General features: G+C 37.7%; 1 protein-coding gene across 1 annotated transcript in view; it reads left to right on the top strand.

Annotated features, from left to right (window-relative positions):
- The window catches only part of LOC104548300 (dedicator of cytokinesis protein 2-like), an 82,527-nt gene extending 60,990 nt beyond the window's left edge, over window positions 1-21,537 (top strand). Inside the window, exons 15-26 of the mRNA XM_010194288.1 lie at window positions 616-757; window positions 2,445-2,526; window positions 5,224-5,308; window positions 6,723-6,809; window positions 7,141-7,317; window positions 8,679-8,762; window positions 13,004-13,141; window positions 15,338-15,465; window positions 17,169-17,349; window positions 18,809-18,929; window positions 20,048-20,190; window positions 21,463-21,537. Coding sequence (XP_010192590.1) covers window positions 616-757; window positions 2,445-2,526; window positions 5,224-5,308; window positions 6,723-6,809; window positions 7,141-7,317; window positions 8,679-8,762; window positions 13,004-13,141; window positions 15,338-15,465; window positions 17,169-17,349; window positions 18,809-18,929; window positions 20,048-20,190; window positions 21,463-21,537 — 1,443 coding nt within the window. The remainder of the gene's footprint in view (window positions 1-615; window positions 758-2,444; window positions 2,527-5,223; window positions 5,309-6,722; window positions 6,810-7,140; window positions 7,318-8,678; window positions 8,763-13,003; window positions 13,142-15,337; window positions 15,466-17,168; window positions 17,350-18,808; window positions 18,930-20,047; window positions 20,191-21,462) is intronic.
- The last annotated feature ends 195 nt before the right edge of the window (window positions 21,538-21,732 follow it).

The following is a 21,732-nucleotide window of genomic DNA, read 5'->3' as shown; positions in this document are numbered from 1 at the left end:
TTCCCAGTTTTAAAGGTCAAATTTGCCTCAAAAACTTTGGAAAAAACAGTGAAAATATGTGCTAATATCACGCCAAGGGAAGCATTTATCTTTTGTTTCTGGTGTTATGGAAATATCCTGTTAAATAAAGCACACTGAACCACAAATGAGCACATCTGGGCTTAGACTGTATTGTAAATGAGGACATGTCATAATATCAAGGAGAAGGACCAGGCAGAGGAAACCTGTATATTGGTATTAGAAAGCTGTGGAAAGTGGACCTAGGATGTATTTGAAAGCAAATCCTTTTGTTTGACAGACAAGAAGAAAAGGAATTTCAGGTCTTGCCTTGCCTCCTACTCTGATTTTTAATTCTGTTCTACAGAAGCATCCGCAGTGATGATGCCAGTTTATCTTCATTCTGTCTTAACAGCATAGAGTATCATCTCTGGAGAGTCAGTGCTGCATTCGAGCAGCCGGTCAAAGGACTGCCTTGCTTTATAGCTCATTAACATTCAGAAAACACTAACACTCATTCCAAAATTTGGAGACTGCATTGTGTCTTTGTACTGATGCATCTAGAACTTCTGCCTCAGTGTCATACAGTCCAAGCAAAGAGCTGTTTATTCCTTGCAGAACAAAGTATTCATTTATCGTGGGAAGGAATATGAGAGGAGAGAAGACTTCCAGGCCCAGCTGATGAGTCAGTTTCCCAGCGCAGAGAAGATGAACACCACCTCAGCACCTGGGGAGGATGTGAAAAACTCTCCTGGTCAATGTATCCTTGAACATGTGGGAGATTGACGGCAGGTTGGGGAAGCCTTGTTGTCAGCAAGAGTTCCTCTGTGGGGAACAATCATTTTCTAAAAAAGATCAAAGTTTGTTAAAGTGGCGGGTCAGTTTACAGTTTTACTGATGTCCTGCATGTGTTTTATGGTTTGTTCCTAAGATGTTTGCTCCTGTTTTTCTTAAAATTCTAAGAAGTCTGTCTCGGTCATCATAGAATCATTTATGTTGGAAAAGACCCTTTAAGATTGAGTCTGACCATAAACCAAGTCCACCACTAAACCATGTCCCTAAGTGCCAAATCTACCCATCTGTTAAACACCCCCAGGGATGGTGACTCAGCCACTTCCCTGGGCAGCCTGTTCCAGTGCTTGACAACCCTTTTGGTGAAGAAAATTCATTCAAGTTCATACAGAGTTTACCTTTCTTTTCTTCTAATGGCAAAACCAGTATCAAACAGTTGAATTGGCTAAGTTAAAAGGAGCAAAATGTCTATGACCTCACATTCCTAGCTGTTGTCTTGACACTAAATTCATGTCTGTCTTGAGTAGTGTTCTGACTGGCACTACATTTGGGTATCACCTGTATTTCTTCGCAACATAAACATGCCTTATGTCATTCTCAGAAGTTTTATTAGGAAAATTAACTCATAAACATTGTTAACCACCTTTTAAAATGCCCTAAATTATTTTTGTTCAGAAGTACTCTAACAGTTGCTTGCATTCATTGTCTTTTTTTCTTCATGTTCTGATTTAAGCCATTATTGGCTGAGCAGCTACGAGATCAATCACCTCATTGTATCAGACTTTTTGTCTTCACATGTTGATTTTCCTTTATTAATTTTCAAGGTAATATTGTAACACCTCACATGCTCTTGTGAGTCTATTCTGATGGAAACGGCTGTAGGAGAAAAGGAATACTGCTTTATTGTCACACTGTTGGGACAAAAGCAGACAGTATTACAGCCTTGTCTAAAATAGTACATGAAGCTTGAGAGCCAAGCTCTCATAAGTCTGTCCTGTGTCTTAACTAATTTTTATTTTATCATATGCTTCAGTTGTTTCTTAAAGTAGAATTTTTGCAGATTTATTTGCAACTGGCAGGAGATGCACTGCTTATGCACTTAAGAAAAAGCTATGGAATCTAACCAGAGGGCATGAATTTAAGATGCACTGAAATATGTAAGAATATTATATATTTACTTGCAAATACAGTGTTCAGATTAAAAAGTAACACTTCCATAGCAAAAGGAAATCTCAGGTAAAAGGGCTGCTCGGTTACAGATTTCAAAGATGAACTGCTAAGCATCATGACATTACGCATGCCTGAAGTTAAATAGTGAAACTGATAACATCAGATGTTGTTGATTATTTTTGTAAGTTGGCTTGGCTTTAAAATTTAATGAATTATGCAGTGTGATAATTTCAGCTACAGATATTCAAGCGCAGTAAATAATAAAAACAAGCAGTTCAAAATTAATATTCACATATATTCACTGGTTACTACTGGCAGATTTTTCCTTTTTTGGCCAAGAAAGCTTCACAAATGAAACCCTGAACCCTGTCGATAGTTCATCAGGAAAAGTCTTTTAAAATTTTATTTATCTGTTTATTTTCCCAGCAGTCTAAAGCATTTCATAGTGATAGTTGATAAGGTGCCCTTAACTTTCACGATTTCAGATATCCAGTGTTTTACAGTGCAGCCAGTCCTGGAGGAGCAACCTAGATTCAAAAATAAGGCAGTACCTGATCAAATTATAAAGTAAGTGAATTTCTCTAGTAGATAATATAACGGAAGTTAGTCCATATTCCTAAATTGACAACCGTTATTTTGTGAACTCAGTCAATTGTCAATGATTTTTAGAGCCTTTATTGTCTTAGTTTACTGACTTATTTATTCCCTAGGAATTTAATGAATGAATTATCTGCCCATTTACCCTTTAAGAAACAGCATGTGGTTACAGAGTGAGGAGGTGAAGTCCATGCTTTGGGTCCAAGTTACTGCGTTTTCAACTGAGCTGCTTAGACAAGTGGTGGAGAGAGGGGTCTTAGAGGGGACTGATGGAATAAGAACACTTGAATTGCAGGCTGTTGTACAACAGAATCTTGTTATGACTTAACTTGCCAAGTGCAAAACACATAGTGGCAAAATGGTTTCCATTGGTACTATGGTCAGGATTTTGTAAAGGAATAGAGGAAAGGGACTCTCCAGAGTATTTCAAAAACAATCTGGCTAACATTACCAAACTCCCAGCCCAATGTAGAACAGGTTGAACTTATTACATGCTCCTAATTAGGAGTTATGACTACGTGCATGACAAGTGACGGTCAGTTCTAACAGATGATGCCAAAACTGCATACAGCAACTACTGGCATCGCAGCTGACTTCAGGCTTGAGAGACTTTTGGTTCCGAATCCATGTATATATAAAGGGAGATTATAAGAAAGATGGAAAGATACTTTTTACCAAGGCGTGTAGCGACAAGATTGGGGGCAATGTTTTTAAGCTGAAAGAGGGTAGATTTAGATTGGCTACGAGGAAGAGACTTTTTACTGTGGGGGTGGTGAGCCACTGGCACAGGTTGCCCAGGGAGGTTGTGGATGCCCCCTCCCTGGAAATGTTCAAGGTCAGGCTGGATGGGGCTTTGAGCAGCCTGGGCTGGTGAAAGATGCCTCTGCAGGGGTGTTGGAACTAGGTGATCTTTAAGGACCCTTCCAACTCAAACCGATGTATGATTTATATGGTTGCAAACATAGTCAATAAAAAAAAAGCTGATCTTTGTCACTAAAACATAAATGAAAAATGTCAAGTTAGTATGTGTTAGCTTGTAACATAAGGACAGCAAAAAGTATAAGCACCATCAGTTAAGACAGGCCGTATTTTCTCTCTGTTCTTGGCAGTACCTTGTGAAAGGATAAGGTATGACTGTGCCTCCCTGACTGAAAATGGTTAGAACAGGCACCTTCAGTTAAAATTTCTCCAGATAGCCTGAGGCACCTGCACTTTTAATGCAAGAAAGGCTTTGCAATTCCTCCACTCTTAAAGAAGGCTCAGACGAAACCCTTTAACAGCACTAGTATTATTAGTTTCTAGAAAGTGACTGAAGATAGAAGGCTTCATTTTATCCACAGAGATGAATCATTTCTAACTGATTCACAGCTGGATTCAAACTAGATGTTACCTTTCACTGCAGCTTTCTCTACAGAATCTTTACTGAAATGGCAATTGATTCAAAGTGGAAAATTAAGTCACCCCCCCCTACATCCACAAAAATCAGTAAAGCAGATACAAGGACAGTTCTTGTACTACAGTATTAAAAAAAATAATTAAAAATAGTGAAGCGTGGTCCCAATTTCAACTTCAATACATTTTTAAATCAATATCTGAAAGCTTATAATTCTTGTCCTGGATTAGATTTCAGTGTAGTGCCAGTTGCATTTTGAAGCCGTAACAGTCGTATTTAGTGATGTGCTCAACAAAGTACAATGTCTTATCATGTGGGAGATGCTGTAATTGTTTGTCTCAGCTGCAGAATTCAGCCAAACTGCTAATTTCTTCTGATCTTAGGGGTGTATTTTTATGAGTGTACTTTACTGGTTTTAGTTACATTAGTTGATGGCAATGCATTTCTTCTGTCACAGAGCTTCAAAATATCTGTCCTTTCAGATGGACCTGTATAAAGTGATCTGACGTGTTATGGCAGTGTTTTCCACTTTCTTTCTTGATGAAGATAATCTTAGTAGTTTGGATCAGAAATCAGAGGTTCCTCTGAACTAACATACCAGAATTTTTCTCAACTATTTAGGGTCTGTCCGTTTATTTGTCTCTCTAGGACTCCAAAACATGGCTTGATTTTACTGTAAGGTATTTCTGAGACTTTTTTTTTAAACTCTGCAAAACTAGCTTTTGTTTAACATGGCTTTAAATTTAATTCATTTTTAAAACAAAAACGAAAAGCCACAAGGAGATATTGTTAGACGAGATTAAACTGATTTGGCATGCACTGTGGATAAAAAAAAACAACCACCTGCATTTCAGTCCAGGTGAATACATCCACCGTGATCAGTCAGTTATATTTAACAAAATGTACTGCCTTGTATGCCATTATAGGGCAGGCAAGCAGTGTCTATGCCACAGCAAGAATACAGGATAGTAAAATTCTTTTCTAGACCACCTTCTGTAGGTTTTAACATGAATCTGGAAGTTCTGGAATTTTTATACCTGGGAATTACATGCCGCCACAAGCTGAAGCATAATACTTGTAAAATATTGAGCCTAATTTATAGAAAAAGTAGCTGTCTCCTGAGTTTCCAGTACAGCACATCTTTTTTCTGAGCAATAAATTTGCTTCTAATTAAAAACTTAACTGATTCAAAATGAAATATCTCACTGTGATAACAAAATCCGTAAATTTCTGAGTTCTGTATTTTACAAGAGTCTTTTTTCTAAATCTTTCAGTTTTTATAAGTCCAACAATGTACACCGGTTCCACTATTCGCGACCAGTCAGAAAAGGATCTGTTGACCCTGAAAATGAATTTGCTGTAAGTAAATAGTAGACAGGGCATTGGAGGCAGTTCTGGTATGACTGAATTTTGAACTAGATCCTTTCTGAGTCTCACATTACTCATTACAGACACCTTAACGTTAGGATATGGTTAAAAGGGAACAAATGTGAGATTTCTGTGTTTCAGTACTACTCTTGTGCACTTACTCAGTGATACATCACTGTTTCAGTCGCAGGTAAACATTGTGTAGTTCAGTATGTTCAACACACTTGTGTCAAGCATTAACATTTTCTGGTACACATTTTCATTATGAAACAAAGTGACAAGTAAATAAATATCAAATGATTTGCCTCTTGTGGTTTTGTCAGCTGCCAGCTTGGCAATGAGAGGTGTGTGTTGTCTGCTTTCATCAGTCCTGTGAAATCTTGACAGACTAGAATACCACCTGTGCCAGTTTTATTCCCATGCGTAATGGTGTAATACTGAGAAAATAGTCTTTGCTGTTCAAATATTCTAGGAAATCTGCAACACCATAACTTATTTTTCAGAGTCAGGCATAAAAAATGTGGTAAGTTTGTATATTTTAATTTTACAGATATCTGGTATTTTATAGTTTGTCATGAAAACCGTCCCATCTAATCTCTATGGCTAAAGCTATGCTCTTGGGATACTGATGGGAAAAGTGCAGCTTCATGGGAAATGTACAACTTCAGTTATGAGTGTGCTGATCATAGTGTCAACAGTTTCATGTAAGGAGCTCCTTACCTGCACTGAAATTAAATGCTTCAGATGTAAACTATAACCTGACTTCCCAACTTTGCACTGTGTTATCAAGACCGATGATGCACATTGACTTCCTTTGCAAAACGGAGAGATTTGAAGCCATTTATGAATACACCTTGGAATTATTGCACAAAAATTAGATCATTAATGTTTTCATTGCTGATGACTACAGATAATGTGCATACTTACTTCAGAGAGGTGGAAATTTGGGCTAGTTGGAGTATGTCTTCATTGCATTCATTATTATATATATCAGTACTGGCAGTTTAAATGAGCTGATACTGGTAAAATAAGGAGCAGTAGGGTAAATGAACTAGTGGCATTTCAAAGCACCAATACCTTGTCTTGTTCAGAAGAGGAAAAAGAAAGGGGAAAAAAAGTAAGAATGCTGGCAAGTTGTTAAAGGGCTATTAATGCTTTTAATTGCAGAAACAAGTTTTGAAAGTGGAGGGAGGGAGTATAATCTGGTTAGAGGTGGAGAGTAGGTCATTTAGTCACAGTCTTTCAATCTGTAATGGTAAAAACAGGAATAGATAGTAGAAGATTAAAGAGCATGGACCTGTGTTTTCCATCCACATTCTTTTCACTCTGACGTTTCAGAAAGGCAGAAAAGATTAAGGTTTAAATCCTGAAGTATCATTTTCTCCCTGCTATGTTTTTTTAATAGTCTATGTGGATTGAGAGAACATCATTTGTTACAGCATACAAACTTCCTGGAATTTTACGATGGTTTGAGGTTGTCTCCATGTCACAGGTGTGTATTAACATGCTAAGAACCCATAAAACATGTATCTCTATGAATCTTCGTGTACGAAATAGTTTGCAGGTTTATCACACAAGGCTATTGTTATTTACTTATTGTTATACATACAAAACTGTTATTACTTATCTTTTATCTTTCTGCTGGTGGGATCAATATATCTTATATCTGATTTATAGTTTCAGAACCAAGTCCTAAGAGAATTGAGCAACTTTGTATGGTTTGCTGAATTGCAAAAATGTTGTTCAATACATGAATTTTTATAAAACTTAGACGACGTTTTTTATCTCTTTATAAACATTAGAAGTCTTTTATTTCTTTATAGACTACAATTAGTCCTTTAGAGAATGCTATTGAGACTATGTCCACAACAAATGAAAAAATTCTGATGATGATTAACCAGTACCAGAGTGATGAGAACCTCCCCATTAATCCACTTTCTATGCTTCTGAATGGAATTGTTGATCCAGCTGTTATGGGTGGCTTCGCTAAATATGAGAAGGTAAGAGCTTTTAAGTCAATGCAAAGAACATATTCAAATATGTTATTTCATAATCCTCTGTCGTCCTTTGTTCAAAGTGGCAGTGGAATATGGGTTTGGAATTTGAAAGCCGTAACTCCACCAATTAGGAAAGCCTCACATCCTGGTCATATCTGTCTTTGAAAGCAGAAACTATCTAACCTGGAATAACCGAAGCTTCATATTAGTTGCAGTTATGAGGGTTTTCATGTACATGTGAGATGAGACACTTCTTTTGTAATTAAATAGGTGCTCTGATATCAAAAGACTTGGTCTGGAGTGAATTAACTTTGTCCTAGAGTAGGTCTGGAGTATTTAGATGTGGGTTATCAATCAAACTGTCATCATGTTTTCTCTGTAACTGCAGCTATTCTGCATAGCAGGTTTTGTTGTTTAAAAGTAGGAATACAAATAGAAACTGTTCTGGCAATACTTGGAAAATGGAATGTCTTGAGGAACTGAACTGTAGAAAATCTGTCCCAAAGACCACCTTGTGAAGACGGGGCAGGAAAGCAAGCAAGAATGTTAAAGATTCATTTAAATTTAAATTCTAAATTATTAAAGTTTTAGATGAAAATGAATGTGGGGTTACTCCACAGCTGTAGAACTCTATTATTTCTGCCTGCCGTTTCATGATGAGAAGCATGTGCCATGCTCAGTAGGCTCAGGATGTCAGATTTGGATACTGCTGAAAAGATGGCATATATATATATGTATGTGTGTATGTATACACACACGCGCGCGCACACACACACAGAGATATATGCATACATATTTGGTAAGCATGACATATTCTGGAGGAGTATGACTTATACTTTAGGACTAACATAGTGTCGTTTGTTTCAAAGTTTGGCAGTCACGGTCAAATAGCTACATTCTTCTTCTGTCACCTGAGGGATGAAAGCTTTGGGCAGCAAAAGGCTGTGTGTTTGCAATCTCTGACTCAGCTTATCTGTGGGAGAGTTCAATTTCTTTATCATATAACACTGGCTAATGTCAGCAGGTAGGGTATGTACTTGAATAAAATGATTTACAAATGTAAATCACAATACGTCAAGTTAGTGCCTTTTCAGTTTCAATGTAAACTTAATAAAATCAACAATAAATGGATTTAGTCATAGAAAGGATCTCAAACTCACAAGGGTTGGATAAAGACGTAATGCCCTTTAACAAACAAGAGCACTTCAGTTCTCAACTGATATAATAAGGAATGATGACCAGCAACATCTGGTTAAGGAGCTGTATGTGTCTCTCTTCGTTTGGTCACCAGCTGGAGCCAGTGGAGCAATGACTGATTTCTTTACTTGTCAGAATGATGGGCTGAATAATTTTTTTTGTCTAAGGCTTTTTTTACAGAAGAATATATCAGAGACCATCCAGAGGACCAAGAAAAGCTGAATAGACTCAAAGATCTAATTGCTTGGCAGGTAAGTTCTTACTGACAGCAGTCATCTGAGGCTTCATCACCCATTCCTTTTTTCTGTTCCTTTCTAGCAGAACATAGCATTTAGATGAATCTGTCTTTTTTACTGGGCTGGGTTTTTTTGAGTTTGTTTGTTTGTTTCCCTGAAGCAGGGGGATAGAAGAATGAGAAGATTCCTGTTACAAACTTCTTGCCTAGTTCTGCGATGGATTAATAGTATTTTTTTGAAAAGGGACTCCTAGTAAAATACGCTTTCTTAGACTGAGCCTTCTGTTTCAGAGTATGTATTGTTGTAAAAGGACTATCTGTTTATTATCTTGTTTAGATACTCATAATTTCCCTTAAGTATGAAAAAGAGCTTCAACTCCTTTGATTTTAATGTGCCTAATAGGAAGCCTGTATTGCATTATGAACCCACTAAGATCCACGACCAAACAGCATAACTCCTTACCCTATGATGTGGTATATGACTGATAAAACATTCTTGGAGATCCAAGCGATCCTGTCCTTCAGTGGTTTATTTTTTGTCAATCTATGCTTAAACTGGAGAAATGGCTTAATTACAAAAATCACATCGTATTTCCTGAGAAGTATCATCATTATAGTGTCCATTAAGTGTTAGATGAAATGCTACCGGAATCAGGGATATTACCCATGCATCGCCCTGTGCCCTAAGGAAAGCAGTAGGCCAGGAAAGTACTTTGAAAAACACATCATTTGGGGCCACATAGAGCGGGCTACAATTATGATTAAAAGGGCCAGGATTTCAAACTCAGTTTGTATTCCTGGAGACAAAACTGAGAGCAGGACAAAAGTCATATGGACTTCATTAATAGCTGGGAAAACAAGCATCTGCAAATGTCAGATATTCTCTTGGGAAATAACTCTTTCCTAGAGATTGGGTGGTCGTTGTTGTTTGTAGGGGTTTTTTAGGATCAGAAATCTTAATGGAAAACGAGTTGCTCACAGGAGTTGCTTTCATTCTCAATGACCCTTGAAGATTGCTGGTACATGTGTTTTGTGCCACAAATAGTATAGAAAACTTAGTAAGTATTTTAAAGCTATATTTCCAGAGGAAATCTGAATATTCTGCCTATACTAGAGTCACCGAAATGATTTAGTTTTTTAAAATTTATTTTTAGTGTGCATATAAGTGAACCTATCTGCAGAATTCATTTTTCCTCAGAGGAAAATGCACCCATGGGAGGTGGTAGCTGAAAAAATATTTTTGCTGAGATTTAAGGGAAGATGGCTGTTTTCATTGACATAAGCATTTGTTGTGAGAGTGGAGAGAAGAAAAACATGACCTCAGAAATTATCAATTCTATTTGCAATTATCTAGTCCAAGTAGAAATTTTTGCCGTTGATATATGGCAAAATGAAATATATGGCAATATCACGATGAGAGAAGAGACTCACATATTTGCACATAGGTAGTTTAAGAAACCACTAACTGCTGAGTCTTCTGAAATCTAGAAGTTTTACGTAAGAAAGAACTGTTTGCTGTGTAAATGAATGGGTGCAGTAATTGCTGCATCAAGGTATAATCGAGTGATATCCCTTTCAAGAGGGATGTTAAGAAATAGTGTGAGTTAATCTGTATATTACTGTCAGAAGTTAATGGCTCGAGATATTTCTCATGATGCTTCATGTCTCATTCTTTGAACTAATCCACTAAAAAAATCTTCCTCATTGATTTAATCTTACGCTTTCTTTGTGAGAAGGCTGCAGTACCCTGGGCCGCATCAAAAGAAGTGTGGCCAGCTGGTCGAGAGAGGTGGTTCTGCCCCTCTGCTCTCTGTTCAGACCCCACCTGCAGTGGCTGCATCCAGCTCTGGGGTCCTCAACACAGGGAAGACGTGGACCTGTTGGAGCATGGCCAGAGGAGGCCACAAAAATGAACAGAGGGCTGAGGCATCTCTGCTATGAGGACAGGCTGCGAGTTGTGGTTGTTTAGCCTGGAGAAGGCTCTGAGGAGAGCTTGTTGCAGCCTTTCAGTACTTAGAGGGGGTCTATAAGAAAGATGAGGACAGACGTTTTAGTAGAGCCTGCTTCAACAGGATAAGGGGTAATGGGTTTAAACTGAAAGAGGGGAGATTTAGACTAGATAGAGTGATTTGGGGTTTTTTTTGTACTATTTAAATTTTAGATTTAACTACTGTTGTACGATGAGGGTGGTCCAATACTGGAACAGGTTGCCAGAGGGGTGGTAGATGCCTCATCTCTGGAAACATTCAAGGTCAGGTTGGCCAGGGCTCTGAGCAATCTGATCTGGTTGAAGATAGCCCTGCTCATTGCAGAAGAGTTGGACTAGATGACCTTTAAAGGTCCCAACCCAAACTATTCAATGATGCTATCTCTGTTTCATAGATGAGAAACAGCAAGAATTTACCATTTATTCCTCTCTCAGTCTTGAAATGAATCTTCCAAATAGCTTTAATGGAATTTTTTGGTACTGTTTTCTTACTGTGTTTGACGTTTCTTCCTGTTTCATTTTTATTCATCTTAGTTTGGTTATTAGTTTGAGTCACCAACCTGTACAGATTTCTCCTGTATCATTGCCCTCCACAGGCTCTACATATGGTTGCTTTCTGACCATCAGAAGTGCTCGGTAGATGTAATGATGTCAGTTGACCATAATACTAGTTGGCATTAGGAAATAAAGTGGTAATTTACATCTATCCCTGTAAATCCCTCTGAGGAGGACAAACATCTGTCTGTAATAATGGGCTTTAATACCACGTTTTCAAAAGTTATATTGAAATGGAACTTCCATCAAATATTATCATTTCAATAGGTGGACTGATGTATGCAATATTAATAATATTTATAGGTCCAGAACACAGAAAAGAAGTGTGGAATCTTAAGTGGATATTAAAAAAAGGCCCAAACATTAATGCAAAATAGCTAAAAGTCAATGGTAACGCAGTTAGAAAAGGTTACTGGCAGAAGGGTAGGTAAAATGTGTTGCACAAAACTCATAAATCACCATCTTCAAAAACTGAAAAGTATTGAAATGTCTTTATATTAAAGAGAAGCAATACAAAGTTTCTCTTTGTGAATATGTTTGTTATTAATTAATCAGCATTTCAAAGTGTGCTGACCATTAACTTTGAAGATAAGATTTTATTTGTTTGCTTTTAACTGGATAGATTACATGAATATAACAGCAAAGATTATAGTACCAATATAATAGCAAAGGAAGGCATTGCAGGGAGGAGGGGTTAGAAAGGCAGTATTACTACCATTTTTTAGTTATTATTACTTTGGTAAGCAAGCCATTCCTTCTAACAATGGAGAAGGGTTTTTTTTAAGAAATGGAAGTGGAGAGGGGTGAAAGGATAGACCTTTTGCTAACCTTTTTATCAGGTGTTCTCCTTTAAGGGAATATATGTCTGTACTTCCTCTCCTCCCTCTGTCCCCAGTTTTTAAAAACTATTATGTACCTCCTTTCAACTCTAGTAGGAAGAACCAGACATCTTAACCCCTTTGGTTACTTGTCACTGACCCCAGCCTAAAGGAGCAAAAAGAAAAGCACAGGAGTAAATTTGAGCAAAGTCAGTCTGGTTAGTGCAAGCTGCCTCTGCTCATGGCTTGAGTGGTTTATTTTTGTATTGAAGCATTATCTTACTGAACTTTTCTTGAGATGTAGGGAGTACAGAGGAAATCCACAGAGTAAATTTAATCAAGGAGAAAGGAAGAGATCACCTTCAGTAACAAGGCATTAACACGCTAGATTGTCACAGCAAGTGTCCACGTGGTAACATGACGAAGCTTCCAGTGGATTGATTTAAACCTTTCCCAGTCACTTAATCCTCTGTTTGGAGAGAGAAGAGTTTGAAACCACCTGTCTGGAACCTATTTGCATATTTTGTCATCCCTGCCTTCCTTCTTGTAACTGTGGCAGGCACCTTCATAAGGTGGACCAGTAGTCAAAGAGTTTTTTTAACTCTCGCACGGTGTGTTTAATCTCACAAGGGATTAATAGTAGAATACATAGAAGAGAGAAAAGAGTCACCATGAGGTAGCCAGCACTCTTCAGAAATCTACTGAGCACGCCCATTTCTCAAGTGTCCTTTCTATCCTGTAGTTGCATGTAAAAGCTGAGATCAAGGACACATCTGTCTGCCAGCCACAGTGGGAGTTTTGCGGTTAACTTAGCAGGTACTTTAAATGGAGCCAGAGGGACCGTCAGACCCAGTTTAACATTCTTTTTTTTTTTCTTTTTTTTTTTAATTTTTCAAGATACCTTTCCTTGGGGCTGGAATTAAAATTCATGAAAGAAGAGTTTCTGATAATCTTCGTCCTTTCCATGACCGTATGGAGGAATGTTTCAAGCATTTAAAAGTTAAAGTGGAAAAACAATATGGAGCCAGAGAATTGGTACTGCTCTCCTTTTAACCTTTTCTGCAATTTCTCTGTACATAATACGCATCTTGTTCTTCTAAACAAAACCACATACTAAACTTCTGTTGCTTGTGGGTTTTCCTGTGATCTGAATGTAGTAGGACCTGAGTTTTATAGTCAAAGAGTTGATTCAGTTCTCTGATATATAAATATTCCTTATTCTGAAAGATTTGGAGTATTTTATTATGTCTATTAAAATTGCAATTCTTTTCTGCCTTATTAAGGAAATAAAAGCAAATTCTCACGTTTCTCCTCTTTGTAATATTTTGTAACTTTTCTTAGCAGTTTAGGGCTTTGATCTGCAACCGATGTCTCCTTGTGCCAGCCACTTCCAGCTGTGTTGTGAAGCAAAACCTATTGTGTGTACAATACTATAAATATTAGTTGAGACCAACTGGAAATATATGGGAATTAAAGGAGAACTTCTAAACACAAACTCTCCAGACAATTCTTGAATAAAATAATCTATCTGAGCTTGTGCAGGCTAGCAAGAATAATGTTGGCTGGTTTTGTGATTAAACACCAGTTGCTTTCAGCGTTGATGATTTTATAAGAGGATTTATTTCTTCTGTTACAAGGGAAAAAGGAGCAAGTTTCTAACCTAAATTTTTGATATTGTGCTGTTACAAACATATATGATGAAAATTCTATACATTTATCTCAAGAGGTTTTTCTTATTTTCAGTCCCATGCCACCATACTTGCAATAATAGAGGCTGCAATCTTGCTTAATGCTTGAACACTGCCACACTCTCACAGATCAGCACTTCTAAAAAACAACCTATTTAAAAGTTTGCAAGAGAAGATAATGCACTTTGTGACTGGCATTATTGCCATTTTACCATGTCTGACTCTCATTGATGGCTGGCCCGAGCTTTTTTATTAAAACTAAAGGAAAAATAAAGTTATGCAGCTATTGTGTCTTTACCACAAGGTTGTAGCCATTCAGAAAATGAGCAGTGTGCAGACTCTGCAAAACACTTGAAAATAATTCTTGAAACCATAGACATTTTCAAGTTTTCTGCTAGACTTCAAGTCTTAGTGAGAAGTGACATCAGAAGCAAAGTATCTGGGAATTTGGCATATGAAATTATGTGTAATTTTTTAATATTTTCTGGGAGAAAACTCTGTGCTTTAATATGAAATGTTTTTAAAAGTTGTTCATATCCTGTTTATAGGATAGGAATTGGATGTATGTTCACAAAAAAAAAAAGGCTTATGGTATGCACACACCAGGAGATTCTCAAAAACCTGCCTCATATCAGGTCCCTGTGATGAGCTAACTAGAGGGAGGCGTGCCCATCCCAGGAAATGAATGGAAAAAGAGAGGAGCTGACTTCACTGTACAATTTTAGATCCCAAAAGTCAGCCCTTAAGAAAGAAAACAGTTCTAGTATTAGCCAAGAAATGAGATCCTCGTCCATACCTCATGAACAAGATAAACAGGAAAGCTTTTGCAAAACAGTCAGGTTGTTTCAGTTAACTTTGTGCCAGCTTGTAAAGCCTAAATAACCATCAGCGTTAAGCTGAATATTTTCATTGTGAAAGCTAAATCTTCTTTGAGAAGATTTGGAGGGAAATCTCCTTTTTTTTTTCCTTCCATTTGCAGAACGTATCAACTTAATGCTTTGCAGAGAGCGATGGTCCAGGAGATACGGCTTTGTGCAATATGGACACATGATGACCTGGAGAATCCTCATGTTCATGCTGTCTGGCTATGAGGGAAATACTAATTTTTTCCAACATTTGCAAACATATAATGTTAAAAGGCTATATTGATGTGTAGAGATGACAGAAGTTGTTCTATTGAAGATGCAGCCTGATTAGTGTAATGGAGCAGAGACTCATTCAATTTGTTTGTCCAACCAAGTACTTTGACAGCATGCCCCAGTTCTCTTCAAAACAAGATCAGCAGACACTGTTTATTTTAATTGATTTTTCAAAGATGAAGTTAATTATATCGATCGTAGTTTATTTAGCTTCTTGCAGTATCATTGAGTTTGAGAGATCTTAGAGGGTATCCAGAGCAAACAATCACAGTAATTAATGGTGGCAAATAACTTCTTTCATGCCAAGTATTAAATCACCTGTGCTATCTTCAAGACCTAGTGAAAAGGGGTAAAAAACACGCAAGGTTGGTTGATAGAATGTGTTTCTCTTTTCCATCTTCTAGCCAGATTTCGATGACAAGAGAGTAGGACGGCCAAGATCAATGCTGAGATCCTATCGTCAGTTATCAGTTATTTCACTGACCTCCATGAATTCAGACTGCAGTACTCCAAACAAGATTGCTTCAGAAAGGTTGGTTATGAATGAATTACAAATTTTCTTTCTGTCCTGGTTTCTAAACAGTTTTATGGGATGACAGTAAAATCTTAGAGAATAAAAAGACATTCAAGGATGAAGACCATTAGCAGTCTCTTCAGACTACGCCAAAACTATTTTTGTCTGTAGCTATCGCTTTCTCCAGGCTTAAAGCTACAGTATTTCAACCTTAATAGACTAAATATATCCAAGTCTTACTGAAAAAAGTGGCATTTCATTTTCAGGAAACAAATATTTGATAATTTAAGTCACCCTTCAAAAATACAAAGATCTGGGGTTCTTGCAATTTCTCTTCATACAGCTTTTAACTCAGTTAGCATCTTTTTTGCATGTAGAAACTGGAGGGGAAGAAGAAAGCCTTTACAAACTTACAAGTGAGGAGGTGGGATGTTTTAGTAACGCCTGTAGTAATGTAAAATGCTTTCCCTAACACGCTTTCTGAACTGCAGCACTGTCCAACATAAAGACTTTTAAGTTTGAGAGAACAGTTATAGGTGTATTGATTGGCTTCTTCATCCACAAATTGGTTTGATGACTTTCTAAATTATCCTGTGGGCACATAGAACATCTTTCCAAAGAAGGCATATATAAAACTGGTCTTTTGTTAAAAAAACATCTGATCTCCCTTTCCAAGTAGTTCAATTTTAAACAGTAAAACAGTCCAAAAGTGTATCGCCCTAACCTGGCAGTGTTTCTTCTTAACACACTCCTCTATTCTTGCATGTTTGGCTGCCAGTTTGTTGTTTAACAGTACTTAATTAAATGTTTTGTGTTGTCTAACAAAGATGTGTGGTATCACACATTATGAGATGCCCTAGGCTGCTCTTCCTGCCCTTCAGCTTCCACTCAAGAAGGGTGTAGCACACAAAGGTGATTTGTGACACATCTGCCAGCCCTGTATCTCTCATGACACATGCCTCCTGTGGAACCAGACAAATGTACTTACACAGCTGAACAATGCACCTACTTTGCTTTTCATGAAGCTGATTTGTTTTAAGGAAGCATGGGTCAACAGATTCATCGTACTGCTTGCTTCAACAATTTTTCTTGTAAAGTAAGTTCAGCCCCATGTTCAGTAGGCTAACTACAGCAGCAGAGAAGGGAGTAAACCCAGCACCAATTTAATATTTGGAGTTTTCATATTAAAAAAATAGGCCAATTTTTAAACTACATAGATTAGAGAAAGAGAAAGAGGGAACTGGTATTTTTTATCACTGGGTATGTACATCGTTGTCCACTATGGTGAAATAAATAGAAGAATGTATTTACAACATGAGAATAAATAGTAATAGTCTGTTCTGCTGTTCTCAGCAGCCAAAACAGTATGTCTTGCTTTCAGCACCATCATCATCGTGCATAAACTTGCCCTATGAACTCTGACTCTGTTTAGTGTAGGAGTTCCTAAGCCAGTGCACACAACTGGAAAAGGAATTTGCACTCGTATTAATATTTTACATTTTTTGCAACATTTTAAGATGTCTCCTGAGGCATCCTAGTTGTATCTACAGTTGCCAGCTGAAGGCACATCTTATGCTTTTTGCAAACAGTTTGCAAGGCTGCACAGAAAGTCAAAGGAAAGGATGACCTGCATTTATATTTCATGGGGAGATGACATCAGAATACCGATGGGTTTTAAAAAATCACTCAACAACTTGTACTGTTTTCTTTTGCCCCTGCAGCTTTGATCTGGAAGTAGCGCTACCAAAGCCAGTAAAAGCAGAATCAGAGGAGACTGCTCTGCAAATTAATCCTCACCCTGAAGTAAAGATGAGAAGGTCCAAAAAAAGAACAAAACGAAGCAGTGTGGTGTTTGCTGATGAGAAGACGGGTCCTGAGATATCTATCTCTGACATGCAATGTGTATGTTACTGACTTAGAGTAGGATTTTATAATACATAAAAAATAGGACATCACTCCTCTGTTTAGGAAGAGAAAAATACATCACATAGAACTCTAGCTGGCATAAATGGAAATATGCAGGATGCATAGACAATTTGTCCTGCCATGAATGAAACCTGCAAGATGCTTAGGAAGAAACAAATCAATCTACTTGTTTATGATGACAAATAATATAGCCCTGAAGCCGCAAATTCTGAAGCTGGCTTAGCTTGAAATTGAGTACTATGTTGGGAGGGTTAATCTGGCTTTCCTGCGGAGAGGCAATTGACTGTGCTGACACTTCACGGCAGCTCCTTGCGGTCAGGGCTGTTCAAAAGTGATGAGCCCTGTACATTTTGTACCTTGTTACGGAACGTGCAGCTGTTAGGAAATTGCAAGATTGCAAACAGTGTTCCTTAAATGGTGCCAGACTGAAGTTCGGAACACGGGCATCTCTCGCTCCATACATCATCTGAGTGCTTTTATTGCACTGCTACATCATTAGAATGGCTTCCATCACTGGCTTTTTTTTTTTCTTTTTGTAGTTGAATTCTCAGGAGATTTTCTTCTTTTAGTATAAACAGAAAAAATTTTAAAAATTTTGAAAGCTGTTCTCTTGATACACCAGCCATATCTAAATTAAAGTGTCAGGCAGTAACAGGTTGTTGAATTAAATGGAGAGAGCATAAATCATTTGATCAAAAGATTTTGGAGGAATCATCAAAGGCAAAGAGAATTCAGTAGAAAGCTGAGATTCTTTTGGGAAATAAGGAGAAACGTATGGAGGATTATGATTGTCTTACACCACGTGTCATCATACAAAAGAGAGAGATACGAAGCACAGTTATGCTCTGAGAAGCATTAATACACAAAAACAAGCAATGCCTGTTGATTAAATTAGATAAGACATACACAGGCCTGTGGGAATGTCGTACATACTGAGTAACACGATTTTCTTTGGTTTCAGAAAAATTGTGACAAGCCTTGCGGCAGCCAAGCTAACTGTGTTAATGCAATAGGAAAAATGTTTTCAAAACTTCCTTCACATTGCAGATCACAAAGTTGGCTGATGGTCTTATTCCAAAGATACAGTAGGAAGACCATCCCACAGTTCCAGACTACAGACTCTCTCCTAGCTACCCTTTTTAGAGTAATGGTATTTCTATGTGGAATGAGATTTTATGTAACTATAAATCATCTACAAAATAGTTGTGTGTTTTAGTCAGTGTGTATTATATGTGGATCCAGTCTTACTGCTTCTAGTTACTTCTATTGTATACTCGGCAAACAAATCCCATAAAGAACTCGGGTTAGACAGGACACTTTGTTTTTTAATTATTTTCTTTTATGCTTTTCACAAAATATTATTTTGCTTAGAACTTCGTTGCTTATATCTTGGTTCTTCATTAATGACAATTTTTTTGTTTGTTTTATTAAACAGCTGTCAAGGAAATATGAGTTCATGAGTGACACCAACCTCTCAGAACATGTAGGGGCACCTCGGAAAACGTCTGTCCTCAAGCAGATGAGTTCTGTCAGTCGTTCTATGCCAACTATCCCAGGTAAGCTGCTTACAGTAAGATAGGAGTTCTGCCCTTCTTTATTGCTGTGTTAAGGAAAGATAGCAATGAAAGGTTTGCTCCAAGCAGAGCAGGTAGCTCGCTCTCTGTGTGGCTCCATGCTTCTGAGACAAAGATTACAGAATCACAGAATCACAGAACGTTAGGGATTGGAAGGGACCTCAAAAGATCATCTAGTCCAATCCCCTTAAATTACAATTTAAGTGTGTATGGTGCTCGTGAGGCTGAACTGCTACTACTGATTGGTAACGCTGTGCTGCCGAGTGATAACATGCAAATTCTAGAAGTGTTGCTTCTGGAGCTCTGACTTTTGCTTCCTTGTATAGTGTGGGCATGCCCCCTGCCTTGAAAGAGGCAAGGTTTATTCATCTGCCTTGCTTTGCAGGGTCTTGCTTGCAGAAGCAAAGGCTTCTGCTATCTGCTCTCACAGCTGAGGGCAGCGTGTGAAACAGGAAGAAATGCTCTGCACTTTACTTTGGCCGATGAGTGTCCCCAAAGGGTGCCCCATAGTGGACAGGCTTTCAACTTCTGCTTTTGACATTTGAGAGGAATCTCGTACGTCTCCCTCACAGGAAGAGGAAGGGGAACAAGATAACGTACTGCCCACTAGAAAGACTGACAGTTGCATGATAGAGAAGGGGAAGATGTAACTGAAGGTGGATCTCATTTCTCGGCCAGGGTATATGAAGAAAATCTGCCCTATTTCAATACCCTTCACCGCCTACTTCTTCCATAGCTCATCACATTTGTTAGCCTGCCCTTCGTCTGTCCCTCTCGCTGCCCCTGACTTTCCAGATGCTTGTAACAGACGTTTAGCACAACACAACAGATCGTCATGGCCCAGTTTTTTCATGTATTTATCTTTTTTTTCTTTTTTGATCAGATTGGTTGTTTATTTTCACTATTCAATTTCAATGTAATGAATGAAGTTTAGTGCTTCCCCTTTACTTGTTTTTGTATTCTAAAGATATAGTTAGATTAGAACCGTCTCATTTTTTTCTAGTAACTGCAGTCCTTCATTATTTTGAATTCTGCTTTATCTTACACGGACTCTCCTTTTTTTGTTTCGTTTTGTGCAACCCGTGTGTTTCTGTTCCAAGGAGTAACTCTGTCCGTCAGCCTTGTGGCGCCTGATGAAACAACTGCATCACATAGGCTGAGTCAACCAGTGTTTCCTTCCACCTCAGATGGTGACAAGAAAACCTTCAAAAAAAAGAAAGTGAACCAGTTATTTAAAACAATGGTAAGTTCTGTGTTACGAATTCCAAAATTCTGTGTTTTGAAAATTAAGTAAATTTAAAATACCATAAGGCTATAAGTCAAACTCTTTTTTTTTTTTCCTCCTGTCATCATGGAGAGGAGTGAAAGCTCTATGGGGAAGCACAACTTCGTCCCTGGCTGGGCTTTCTGGAGTACAGCTGTAAATCGCTGTTGGAAAGGAAGCCCCAGATGTGCAGTTCCGCATCTGTACCACCAGAGGTCTCATTTGACCGGCGGATTTTCTCTCCTTTGCTTTCTATAACATTTATTAGCAAAAGAGGAAAGCAATTATTTACTGTTCGATTTAATTGCATTGGGTAGTTAGCACTGGCACCAGAGGAAGGTAAGCATGACATATATGGCAAAACGTGCACAGTGTGAGTCCATTTCTGATGTCACGCTTATTTGGCTTACACTGGAGTCATTAATGTTGCCTTCCTTTAAAGTAGGAAACCTTTCACTGATTTCTGTGGAAATTTCACAAAATTAAAACGATTTAATTTAACGTAGTGTTTGAAAGCACATAATCTACACTGAATGCAGATACTGACTTTCACATATGCACACTGCATATGCATTCTGTGTGTATGTAATATTGTAATATTTTATATCAGCTCTTTGCTGATCTTCCAAAGCAAAGGTTGATTTTTGAAATTCTTTTAAAATATTTTTTCTGGTGAATAGGTTTCATTTGCCTCTATTAGTTTCTACAGTCTTTGAAAAAAAAAAACCAGTTCCTGCAGGGATGATAGAGCAGCCTTTAGGAAAATCTGCATTTAGATGCGTTCATGATCATGTTTTTCTGGTAGGAATAAGAATAACCTATTAATTTGAAGCCCATAGGATTTCACTTACATTCAATTTGTCACATACTTGTTCTTTTCAGACCCAGAAGTAACAGCTTTTCAGCATGATGCCATCCACTCTCATTTAAACCTAAATAGCTTATACAATAAGGGAGACAAAATGTCCTTTTTTACAAGTCTGAAAAAGGACTGAATAACAGTAAAAATTCATTTGTATAGGGCTTCACGGCGTGGTTGGAATCATATGGACAGGTTTATGGTTTTTCAGGATGGAGAAATAAATTCAAAATATCCAGAATTTGGCCAATATCTGTTTTTTCTGTACCCACAGCTTTTGGCCACAAGCTGGTAAAGTAATATACATAGTACTGAATCCAATACAGTAGTCATTTTAACATGTGGCACCCTTCCTCTGCTGTTTTAATTTGTTTGTTTGGTTTTTTTTGCAGCGCATTTCCAAAGTTCTAGAAGATGGAAAGCAGTCTGTGGAGCAGCATTTCAAATCTCCATCTACAGATCTGTAATTTGTCCCATTACAAGACCACTTCTCAACTGAAAATAACAGATATGTATATATATCTCCTGTATCACCATCTACTCTAAAGAAAGGCACTGATGACATAGATGGCCGGTAGAGAATATGAACAACAATATTTGCGTGCTTTGATAAGTTACCTGCGATACAGATTTAGGACTGACATTTGAAGAAAATACTACAG

The sequence above is a fragment of the Mesitornis unicolor genome, unplaced genomic scaffold (assembly GCF_000695765.1).
Source record: "Mesitornis unicolor isolate BGI_N332 unplaced genomic scaffold, ASM69576v1 scaffold321, whole genome shotgun sequence".
NCBI lineage: Eukaryota > Metazoa > Chordata > Aves > Mesitornithiformes > Mesitornithidae > Mesitornis > Mesitornis unicolor.
Note: the sequence above shows the minus strand (reverse complement) of the source record. Positions and strands in the feature narration are given on the sequence as shown.